This window comes from Alosa pseudoharengus, unplaced genomic scaffold (genome assembly GCF_046254945.1).
Source record: "Alosa pseudoharengus isolate Yale_2024_CS ecotype anadromous, Long Island Sound unplaced genomic scaffold, YU_APseudo_1.1 YU_APseudo_1.1_scf_20, whole genome shotgun sequence".
NCBI lineage: Eukaryota > Metazoa > Chordata > Actinopteri > Clupeiformes > Clupeidae > Alosa > Alosa pseudoharengus.
The window spans coordinates 8368249-8380656 of NW_027468664.1; the positions used below are offsets into that span (position 1 = coordinate 8368249).

Here is a 12408-nt window from a genome sequence, read left to right on the forward strand (position 1 = left end):
TTGCCGACTGTTTCCCGAAACCATCGTAGCTTAAGAGCGTCGTGAAAACACTCGTAGATCGATCTACGAGTGCTCCAGAGTACTCGTTACCGGCTAAGAGCGTCTTAACAGTACTTCTCACTGAGGTCACCAACAGGACATACAGAGGAATTACAACTTAGAATACATAATCCAACTTACGTTCCCATTCTTTGTTGTGTTTACCTGTGATGAATCAGATTTTAGCGTGCAAAATAGCCTACATTTAATGGTCATAATAATGTGATGAAAAGCGGACAAAAATGCAATCAAGTTATGAAACGAGACGTTGCCAGAATAGTTTGACATTATCTTTGCTAAGTGAATATTTTATTAGGCCTATGAGGTAAAAAGCAGAGAAAGCAACATGTGGTTTAGTCTGTAGCCTACTGCATCAAAATCTAAGCCTACACATTTCCTCTCTTTCTTACTCGACTTCTTTCTTATCTTCAAACGTGTTCTTAAGTGACACCGCGAAAAATTATTGCATGGTGCAACAATCTAATCTTAAAATAATTAAAATTATTTATGTCTCTGTGTGGTATATAACCTACTTGGGATGCTTACATGCAGATGTCAAAGTGTTTCTATTTTCGTATTGATGTGAATTAATGTGTAGATCCGAAGTTTAAATGGTAGGCCTATAGCTGTGACGTGCAGTCACCTGACATCACCGTCAAATCAGGGGATATTTCAGAACTATTAACGTGGACAGCTCCCCTTAAGAGCATCTTAAGAGCAGCGCACGCGCGTTCACGCTACGAGCATGTTCGGGAAATAGTCGGAAAAACCAAACGAACGATCGTAAGATGAATCGTAGAAAACCCTCTTAAGAGCGTGTCTCCGTCGTTATCGGGGAAGTGGGCCCAGGGCTGTACCTACACATATTTGTTGCACGTGCTACAAAAATCATTCTTTGCGATGGATGATTTAGTATCAACGTTACACCGGTCAGATACAGTTTTGCCTATGGCTATTCCGTGAGACTGAGGCGCTTTTTGTTTGTTCGAAGTGCGTGTTTAGGGTGTGAGAGGGGAGTCGATGTGCTTTGATTCCAGCTTGGTAGTTGTAGTCTATGCGATTAAAAAACACATGTGTGTGAAGTATCCAAACAATGATAACGCTTTCATTATGGCTGCTTTAGCCACAGACCTTGAGCTACTGTAGGCTACAGTGGGTTGGGTTCCATTTAGAAGTGTCCACTTCATTCGCCCTTTCCTAACTCCTAAAATTAACTTTTCGCCAAGAGGTGGCAGCTTGATACTGTAAGGTGTAAGCCATTGGTTCCAAAGGAGATTTTATTTGGGTCGCCAGCATAGCCTAGTGACAAGTGTTGTAATAGGCCTAGCATAGGGCCTACCTTATATAGCTTATAGTTTGTTAACAGTCACGGTTTTGTCATTACTCCCTCTATGCATTTTTGCATTTAGAATAGCTCTGAAACTGGGGGGCGAACACGTCGCAGGGGGGGCGCCAGTGCGTGGATATCTCAATCGCAAAATTAAACAATATTTCTATCGGGCGCCTACCATGGACTAGGCTGGGTGAAAATCAAGATTGCGCTTAACCATGGACCTCATAGTTGCAAAATGCAAGGGAACATGAATCAGCATATTATTTGCACAAACAATAACGGACAGTAGCCTATCTCTTCAACTTTGCCCGTTAAAATGTGTATGAACAGTCTCGCAACCTATTTCATAAAGGCCCTTTTGGACATGTCAGTTATTTGCACCACTGGGTAAAACGGCATTTTGTTTTAGACTACTGGTATTTAATTTGTGCATTGACAATAAAGCTGAATATCATTTGAACTAGATGACTAAACTTATGCATATGTAGAAGAAGAAACATTCACAAAAATCCATGACATGACCTCTCTTCTTGATAGCTGTTGAAAACTGCATGGAACTGACAGGGATTATTTTGTTTAATAATAAATAAATAAATACATTATGCTGCTACCTTCTGCTTTTCCCAAATACAATGTAGCCTACAGGTGTACCTTTCATCAGTCCAGTTGCAATGGATGGACTGTGATGAACTGCCCTACTTGTGATTGTTTAGAGATTTTAAAGGTTTTATAACAATGCTACAAATTTTTTGGCCCAGAAACAAATCTATTCACCTTTGCAGCGCCAGTAGGCTACTTTGTGTGCGGAATGTGTGCAAACACACATTCCAAACAAGCATACACAAACGTTTCAAGAGTGGGGGATGGAGTAGAAGATGGAGACACATTCATTAATATGATTTATTTTCGCGGAATGGATGTACAGGACTGAGCGGCGGTCATATTTTGTACCGCTATGCAGTACATCTAGTTTAAATACAATAATGCGATAGACCATCTTAAAGTTCATTCAATAGTGAAATTTGAACTTGGCTGTGGTTCAAAACCTGATGGTAGCAGGTTCTTCTTCAGAACAGGCGAACCCAGGTAAACCTGTTAGCAATTGAGATTTGAGAAATGGTCTGGTGTTAACCAGGCTATCCTCCATCATCATTGTGAAGTTGGAATGAAATTAAACAATCACCTGACATTCACCACAGTTAGATCTTTAGCCTACATCATAAACGATAAATAATCTCATAATTGAGTTATCTGGTTTAGTGTGACAATGTTTTAGATTTGTGAACAGAGAATGAATAATGATTTCAATTATTATTGCATCCATTTGAACAGTTGCAAAGTTATGAAAATATAGGTATAATGTTTTTGTTGGATGTAAGGAACTAAAGGTCTGTTCAAGTCCTATGACCGATCAAAGGATGTATAGCCTACAAATGACCAAATAAACATTACATTACAAAACATTAAAAAGAAAAAATACTTAATTGAAAATACTTAATTTTCAATACTTAAGTATTTTTGAAAGCAAGTACTTCTGTACTTCTACTTGAGTAAAAATCTGACTGCAATTTCCACTTGTTTTGGAGTAATATTTGACAATGCGCATCTATAGTTTCACTTAAGTAAAGGAATTGTACTTCAATTGTACTTGTACTTCGTCCACCTCTGCCTGTAATACATTTTGGAACAGTTCATTTTAGTTTTGGTACAGGCTTTGGCAGGTCTGTCACAAAGAGGACTTTCCCAACAACGGAGGCCAGATAATAAACATGATTTTCCACAAGGCACTTACAGAAGCGCAACAGGTTTAGTTTGGCACCTCTAAGATTGAGATTTATCAATTTTATCTCTCTCTCTCTCTCTCTCTCTCTCGTCTCTTTCTCTCAAACACACACACACACACACACACACACACACACACACACACACACACACACACACACACACACACACACACACACACACACACACACACACCATATACACTGTTACTTCTGCTGATTGACCCAATATTGTATCTAAGGTATTGCATAAACATTGGTTAAATTATATTAACTAGGAATAGTTTATTCAGCCATACTTATATTGTTACAGGCTTCAAAAATTACATTCTACAAATATGTTTGTATTTCCTTTGTGTTTAGTCTGTTTGGTATTTTGTTTGCTTATGTGTTGTCTCAAAATTGTATGTGCAATTGTAGGGAGAAGGTGGAGAAAATGACAGAGGGAGGGAATGAAAGAGAAAGAGAGAGAGAGAGAGAGAGAGAGAGAGAGAGAGAGAGAGAGAGAGAGAGAGAGAGAAAGAGAGAGACTGTTTTGGCCAGTTGCTCCTGCTTGGGGCCTGCATGCAGTGTGTGTGGTCCCTGGTCCGCCTCACTGAGTCATTCCCAGGCAGACATGTTGCCCTGGATTTTAAGGAGGCCCTATGTTGTGCCGAGCAACATTAAAAACAATGGTGAACTCCACCAGCCACTGTAGTATATTACAGTTCAGGCAACTGAAAACTAAGCAAGAGTACTATATTACTTTTCAAAGTTCAGCCAACTGATTAATTTTTAGAAGAGTTTGAAATTATTAACTTATTCAATTGCGGCAGCAAATATCTGTGTCTATTACGCAAAAATTTGTGTCTGATATGAAAACAAACATATATATTTTTTTTATATAAGCCTACAAATGAATGCATAACCAAGAAAGTATAAAAACAAGCAACATACCACTAGATACAGTTGAATTAATCAAGCAATAAACCACCTTAACTTTGAGGGAGGAAGTACATTTCCATTATGAGGGTCCCCTGTTGTTCCAGTATAAAATAAACAGTTTTTTCACACTAATTTGAATAGACGTTCATTTCGTGTGTGGTATTCAGTGAACTGGTAGACAAGTATAGACAAGGACAAGTATAAACTAGGCCTAAATTGAAATAAAAGTGGATAGTTCTGATTAATCATCAAATAAACTAGATACTATTAATAACTTGAGGGAAAGGATGCTTGTGTAATGATGTAAGACCACCCCACCCCCCTGTAATCACTAAATTAGGCTATATATATTCTTTGACTGAGTCAATCGTGTAAAATCTTTCTATAAGCGCCCTGATTTACTATTATTTATTGTGATGAGTTTATTGCGGGTTGATAACCTTGAATTTCGAGCATGAAGATGTAGCCAAAGCAACTGCATTCTCAGGTAGATTGTTTTGGTATTCGTATAAGGCAGATTTTTTTCCCTCTAAAGGGGGGATGGGAGCCCAGTTTTTGTTATTTTGGCTCTCCCCCTCCATGTGCATACCAGAGGCACTGAAAAAAGTAGCGGACTTCAGGGCAAGGTTGAAAACATCTCGTTGGATAGCTGACCGAAGTGTTGGATCTATACGATTTTTCTCTCTTAGTGAGCGTTAACTAACACGTAAATTGCCTTTTGCAGCAAAGTGGGAGAAAGAAGAGGGGGAGCATTTAAGGGGGGATGTAACTCATAGGTTGCGGATCGTATTACAGAGTTTCAGACTTTTCATGGCAAGAGTTTTTCGCTGCCTCTTCTGTGTGGGGGGATGGTGAATCTTTTGCTTTTTCTCCATTTGATTTGTCTGATTCATTCTGGCAAACGTAGAAGGACTTAGTTGAAGTCTACTGGAGAACAACACGCTCGAGCCATTTGTGTGAAACTTTGTGTGGAAGTTTTATACAATGAGAGATACAACGCTGGAACAACGAGATCTTCAACATGAAAAAGTTTCGGAGTGCGTTATAAACGTTTATAGCCTGGAAAATGAATTTTCGGAGGTTCTTTGATCAACTGCTTTTCTTTAGTTCGACATATTTTTAACTTTCTTGGACGAATTTTGTTTAAATCCGCGTGGATATAATATTACTCAGTTGGATCGTTCAAGATGTCTTCCCGAGGTTTTTACTCCATTGTTGGGAGATTTGGGATGCTTTGCGTTTGGGCTGCCTCCTTGATGGTCACTCATGCAGCCACAGGGTTTCTAAACCAGTCCATTCTGAACGATAATTGCAAGAAAACGACAACTTGCGAAGTCCTGAAATACAATTCCTGTCTTGGCACACCTTTGCCATACACCCACACATCTCTAATCCTGGCTGAAGACTCAAATACTCAAGAAGAAGCGTTGGAAAAGTTGGCCATGTGGTCTGGTAAGATTTTGTTTATACATTTCTGTCAATAGGCTACATAAAGGAAAAGCAATGTAATTAAACATTTTGTCCAGGTTAGCTCTTTAAACCGTAATAAAATTGATAATTTTATACATAGATAAAACGCACAGTGACAGTAATTCACGCATTAGCCTACTAATTTGTGAGCTACTGGAGTTACTTGTTGCAGGCCTAAATGAAAAACAAAGAGTTGCCATAGACAATAGACGATTTACATGAATCTGACAACTTCTCATTACAATAAACTTCACAACGTACAGCCCTCCCATCTTACACATTCACACCTAAATCCTAAAACCCTCCATGACACCTCTTATAGGGGGAGGCAGTCACATTTCCCAACCCCTCAAAAAAAGTGTAGGCCTACTTGTAGAGAACCCATAGAAGCCATTTGAATAACATTGCTGTTCTAGTTGTATTGTCACATTACTGTTTTTCCCTGGTTATATGTGCAAACCAGTGACTTTTAATAAAGATACACTGCGTGATAGTATTGGGGGTTTTGCACGGCCAGACCTGAGAGCGACCCTGAAGCTTGCCAAGATGGTCTAGTCCTGTGATTGTCTCTGTACCTTTACCAGGTTTGCGCAACGCCCCTCGGTGTTGGGCTGTCATTCAGCCCCTGCTTTGCGCAGTGTACATGCCCAAATGTGACAATGGAAAGGTGGAGTTGCCCAGCCAGATGTTGTGCCAGTCAACTCGCAAGCCCTGCAGCATTGTGGAGAAGGAGAGGGGCTGGCCTAGCTTCTTAAAGTGTGACAGGACAGAGAACTACCCCAAGGGATGCGAGGTATGATTGTTGCCGCCTACTGTTTTTCATTTTACTCTCCCATGTTTGTGTAAATGTATTAAATAATTGGAACAGTGCATGTTTGATAAATGCCAAGCTAAAATATGGATATCATTTACAACTGGTCCATGTAGAATGTAGTTATTAAATGTAATGCCAAAATGTAGTCAATTGTCTGGGTTATTCTGTGCTGACGGCTATTTCCATTGGTTCTGTGTTGTAGAGCTCCTTACAGAAGCTCAAGTTCAACACATCAGGGCAGTGTGAGGCTCCCCTGGTGAAAACAGACAATCCTGCCAGCTGGTACAAAGACGTGGAGGGCTGCGGCATCCAGTGCAACAACCCTCTCTTCACAGAGGGAGAGCACTCGGACATGCACACCTACATCGGCCTGTTCGGCTCCATCACCCTTCTCTGCACCTTCTTTACGCTGGTGAGCATCTAGTGCGCCTGTCTTCCCTGGATTATAGGCAGATATATGCTTTATTTAATCCAAGGGACATTTTACCATCCAGTAGCTTATATGACATACAGAACAAGAAAAGCAAAGCACTCACAGCACTATAAGGTTGAAAATATTTCAATATATGAAAATATGAATATGTATCTCCAGTGGTGTATTGTACATTCAGGGTATATTGTATGTTGTAAAACCACACAGAGCAGTGAGATACATTTATAGAGAAAGACCAAAGATAACACCGACTGTAAGTGCTTTTTCTGTGTTTTGATTGTAAAAGTTAATAATTATGAGAAATTCTTAAGCACTAATTCTCAGTGGGGTCTTTTTTTTGTTCTATTCTGTCGTTTAACTCACAGGCCACATTCCTCGCTGACTGGAAGAATTCCAACCGCTACCCTGCTGTCATTCTGTTCTACATCAATGCCTGCTTCTTCGTTGGCAGCATTGGCTGGCTCGCTCAGTTCATGGACGGAGCACGTGATGAGATTGTGTGCAAAAGTGACAATACCATGCGACTCGGAGAACCTTCGTAAGTAGTCAAGCCAAGTAGCCGTCGTATTTGATGATTTTGTACAAATGGCACAAAACGAGATTCCTGTCACACAACCGTGTCTCTTGTCTGCAGGTCCACAGAAACACTTTCCTGTGTCATCATCTTTGTCATCGTCTACTACTCCCTCATGTCTGGGGTCATCTGGTTCGTCATGCTCACTTACGCCTGGCACACCTCGTTTAAAGCCCTGGGCACTACCCACCAGCCTCTGTCGGGAAAGACATCCTACTTCCACTTGGTGACTTGGTCCATCCCATTCATACTCACCGTGGCTATACTAGCGATAGCAGAGGTAGGTCACCACAGATGCAAGGGCCCTTGTTAGAAAATAGAATTAGGGATGTCAGGATCTCTATTTTGGTTGTAAGGGTGGACATCTATTGATGTGCTAAATCAAATTACCTTGATGCAATGATGCATCACTATGTTTGATGCATCAATGTTTGTCCTTTGCAGGTGGATGGAGATTCAGTCAGTGGCATCTGTTTTGTTGGATACAAGAACTACCGATACCGTGCAGGGTTTGTGCTTGCACCTATCGGCTTGGTCCTCACTGTAGGTGGCTATTTCCTTATTCGAGGTAAGTCTGGATGTAAAACAAACAAATCAATACACTCCGTAAATACAGTATACCTCTGCCTTGTGGCCCTAAGATACACTAAGCCTCTGATACCCTGTGCTTAAGAGAGAGGAACCGCACCATAGTTTGTTCTTTTACTGGAAAGTGGCCAAGTACTGCAGGATGATATTTTTAGTCATTTGTATGAAGTGGTATAGTGTATGGAAATGAAAGCTGCAGAAGTCACTGCACTCTTCAGAGTTCTTTAAATGGCTCATTTCTGTTTATCCAGGGGTCATGACATTGTTTTCCATCAAGAGCAACCATCCTGGACTCCTCAGTGAAAAGGCTGCGAGTAAAATCAATGAAACTATGCTGAGACTGGGTGAGTCTTCTTCGCACTGGAGAGCAAAAGTGCACCACTGGGGAAATGCAACGAGCTTATGATACTTTGCACTCCTTATATGTCATTGTCTTTACAGTGATATTACATTCTTCTCTGTTCTCTCTCATTCCAGGTATTTTTGGATTCCTGGCTTTTGGGTTTGTTTTCATTACATTTGGCTGCCATTTTTATGACTTTTTCAATCAAGCCGAATGGGAAAGGAGTTTCAAAGAATTTGTCTTGTAAGTGTAACAGTCTTTCTGTCTGTTCTGTAATCTGCCTTTTCAACGGTGGAATTGATGATAGAATGCAATAGTGATGTAACTTACCAAAGATGATGACCTTAATATGTTGTTGATTCTCTGTACAACAAATTGTCATTTAGAACATACTGTAGGTAAAAATAACAATACAACATCGCTGTAAATCTGAGCAATGTAACATGTGCACTTGAATACTATGTTAACTGAACAATCTCTGTTTTACCATTTTGGTGCATGTCAATTTTATCTGTGTTGTCTGGTCTCTAGATGTGAAGCCAATGTGACAATAGCTCATGAAACCAACAAGCAAATCCCAGAGTGCATCATCAAGAACAGACCTAGCCTGCTGGTGGAGAAGATCAACCTCTTCTCCATGTTTGGCACGGGCATCGCCATGAGCACCTGGGTGTGGACTAAGGCCACAATTCTCATTTGGAAACGCACATGGTTCAAGTAAGGAGCTATGTCCAAACGCCTACTGACAAATTACTACTACTTGTGAAGTTCAAACCTTGTAAATGATTTGTTTGTGTGTTTGTTTGTTCCAGGATCACTGGACGGAGTGATGATGAGCCAAAGCGGCTGAAGAAAAGCAAAATGATAGCCAAGGCCTTTTCCAAACGGAAAGAGCTTAATAAAGAACCGGAAAAGGAGCTGTCTTTTAGCATGCACACTGTATCGCATGAGGGGCCAGTAGGTAAGCACAGTGCCATCTGGTGGTAGCATCATAAACAATCAGGCTGATTTCCAGCCACTATCTGAGAATGTCATACTGGTGGTGGTACTAGAGTGATTTAAATGGTGGGCTAATAAGTTATCACCAGATGTGGAAATTAAATAGAGGATTAGCTTAGAAGGTTCAGAGTTGTTCATTCATGGCAAAGGAACCTGCTTGCCACCCCTAATGCATCAGGTTGACATTTGCCTATAGATGAAGTAGGAATTGCTTGATTCTAGTGGAAGTATGCATTAGAAATGTGGATAGGAATGAAATATTGTGATCATCTTTAGACCGCTGATCATTTTGTATCAACTGTATCGTTGCAGCTGGTATTAATTTTGACCTGAATGAAGCATCTATGGAAATGTCATCTGCCTGGGCACATCAAGTGAACAAGATGGTGACCCGGAGAGGTGCTATCCTACCACAGGACGTCACAGTCACGCCCACTGGTACACCTGGTGAGTGTTTTCTGTGATTCACTGCCCTTTTTAATCAGCACATAAAGGAGCTCTGTGTAGAATTCTGTAGATTGAAGTAGTTTTGAATGCATTATTACATTTGCCTTGGCTCTCTTCCATTGACCCGCATTGTATTTAATGCAAAATGGTTTTAGAAGAGAGACTGGCTGGTTTGCATGCTAACTTCTGGGTGTTTTTGACATCACATCAAAATGGCTGTTCCTTCACATTCTGTTGCTACTTCCTTCATGTCACTCATGAAAAATGTCCATGTCCCCCGACGCAGTTCCCCCTCCAGAGGAAAGGAACAAGCTGTGGATGGTGGAGGCTCAGATCTCACCTGAGATGATGAAGAGGAAGAAGAAAAAGAAGAAGAGAAAGAAGGAGGTGCGACCTGCCAGGCAAGAGGAGGACGTGGCTCCCCCGACGGAGTACAGGCGTCGGGAGTTCGGCCCCAGCGCTGTGCCTCGTCTGCCGAAGCTACCCGGGCACCGGTTCCTCGTAGCCAGCTTGTGGGAGCAACAGAGGCAGCAGCGGGAGGAGGAGAACGTGCTCCCAGGCTCCTTCCCTGAGCCTAGGCCCTCCTGTCCCCTACCGTACCAGGACCGGTACAGCGGTGGTCTCGGATACGCGCCCCCTAGCCAGCGCTACAGCCAAGGCGGCTTCAAGGTGATCTCCAACCCGCTTCCCCTCCAGGACAGACAGCGTGAGGAGCTGAGCCTCTTCCGTTCACCTCCATCGTGGCCTCAGAACGGAGTGTTCCGCCACGCGGGGGAGGTGGAGCCCATAGCGGTGGGCTCGGGGAGGACAACCCAGGAGCCAAGGGCCCAGGGGAGAAGGACCGCGGTGGCTCCCATTCATTCCAGAACCAACCTTATGGACGCAGAGCTCCTGGATGCTGATTCAGATTTCTGAGACATCTCAGCTAACCCCCCTCCACCCCACAGACTGTTTGCAAAAGTGCTGGATGCTTTTATGCTTACAGAACCCTCTTTTCAATAGTAATTGGAAGAGGATAAGCACGAACCTCAAACAGTGGCAGCCTCACATTGAAACTAAAAAGGGAAGGTGAGACAGATGGAGCTCTTTGCCAGTGAGCTAACAGGAGTCCAAGAACAGTGTCCTCAGTCAGGAGTCTTGGAGGCATCAGAACTACCCCCCCAGGGTGATATTTTAGTTTGAGTGACTAAAAACACAAAACTGTGCTGTTTTGAACTCATAAAGCTGTAATGTTTTGGTACAGAGGACCTTGGAGCTATTTGTGAGAAAATCAATTCTATCAAAGGGACCTATCTGTAATACAGTTGGTGGTACAATTGCTGGAGTGAGCACCAGCAATATTTTGGTACTGCAATACTGTCAGTGACGGATGATATCTATTGACACCAGACATTTGGAACTGACTAATTATTACTTTATGTTGCCTGGTGCACACACACAAACTCTTTGCCTTGTTATATGTGAGGTGGTAGAATCTACCAGTTTTGTTATCTGTTACAACATCAAAAAAGACATTTTAAAGATACTGAAATGGCAATGGCATTATGTTTTAACAATGATTTTACGCCATTGGATGGAAAGTTATTTGTACAGTTTGTAAAGGGCATATTTTTGTATTGCAGTGTAGGTTTTACATATTTTTTTTGTACTATCAACTTGCATACTTGGACATGAATCATGATCATGATCAGCTTGCATGTTCTGTCTGTTGCTGAAACATTTGCTGCGTTTTTTTTTTTTAAAGAGTGTAGTTTCATATTGATGTAGTCTTTTTTTCCTGTTGGCTGCAATTGTTATGATTATTACATGTCTGCATTCTCATCTGTTTTAATTATATAGTTATGTTTTGAATAACTTCACAACATCCAATCAAAGGCATCAAAATAAAAATATTCAGGATAATGTGGTAAGACAGTTCTGTAAAATTTGCAAGGGCTGCAAAATACTAACAAAAAGCTCACATTCACAATCAGTATATCAGAACACTGCATAATACTGAATTATATTTTAGATGTAAAATATTTTTTAAGAACGGATTTTTTTATTTACCCTTTAAACGAAAAGTACCATTTCTTGCCAGAAAAAAGCAATACGTATTGTGAATATAGGCATATTACACTGTACAATCTCTGTTAAGACTATTGGTCTGATGAACCACCCAAGCATCCAGTGTTATGCTAAGGACAGTGTTAGGTGCAGACTCTCAGACACCTCTTCAGTCCAGTCCGAGGTGGTCTGCTGGAGTTATAGATCCCACACCACCATAAAGTTATGAGTTTATAACAGTAAATTCAATGTGATTTCATGAACCGTGCTAACTGCACTTGATGCCGTGCCGTGATGATTGCACTTGATTAATGGGTTTCTAAAATGAGATTTGATGGCAACCACGCAGCTGTTTTTTTTGTAAACTATGTGTCAATAAAGTTAGAGTCAACACGCTTTTTGTCAGTGTGCAGGCCCACTTTATTGCATAATGAAAATCTATTACTGTGGTTTGATGACCACAGGCTGTCAACAGTTTTACGCAACTGTGCGCTAAACATTGCAGTGCAAGTTGGTAAAGACGGCAGATGTGCCGTGAGTTTAGCGAAATTACCTGAATGAAGTCCATTAGGGAAAAACTTCTGGGTATTTTTAAATGCTTATGTCAGAATTACTTC

General features: G+C 41.2%; 1 protein-coding gene across 1 annotated transcript; it reads left to right on the forward strand.

Moving 5' to 3' along the window:
* Positions 1-4654: 4654 nt before the first annotated feature.
* smo (smoothened, frizzled class receptor) lies at positions 4655-12181 on the forward strand. Its single transcript, XM_076296462.1, has 12 exons — positions 4655-5529; positions 6132-6340; positions 6564-6773; positions 7160-7332; positions 7429-7648; positions 7813-7936; positions 8208-8300; positions 8434-8542; positions 8831-9016; positions 9112-9260; positions 9611-9745; positions 10032-12181. The coding sequence occupies exons 1-12, from the start codon at positions 5265-5267 to the stop codon at positions 10658-10660; spliced, it is 2502 nt and encodes an 833-aa protein (XP_076152577.1). The 5' UTR covers positions 4655-5264; the 3' UTR covers positions 10661-12181.
* Positions 12182-12408: the final 227 nt, after the last annotated feature.

Bases quoted from the DNA above. Each gene is read 5' to 3' on its own strand.
- smo (XM_076296462.1), top strand. From the start codon at position 5,265: ATGTCTTCCCGAGGTTTTTACTCCATTGTTGGGAGATTTGGGATGCTT. The intron at 7,333-7,428 runs GTAAGTAGTCAA...TCTTGTCTGCAG, and splicing joins ATGCGACTCGGAGAACCTTC to GTCCACAGAAACACTTTCCT. The intron at 9,017-9,111 runs GTAAGGAGCTAT...TGTTTGTTCCAG, and splicing joins TGGAAACGCACATGGTTCAA to GATCACTGGACGGAGTGATG.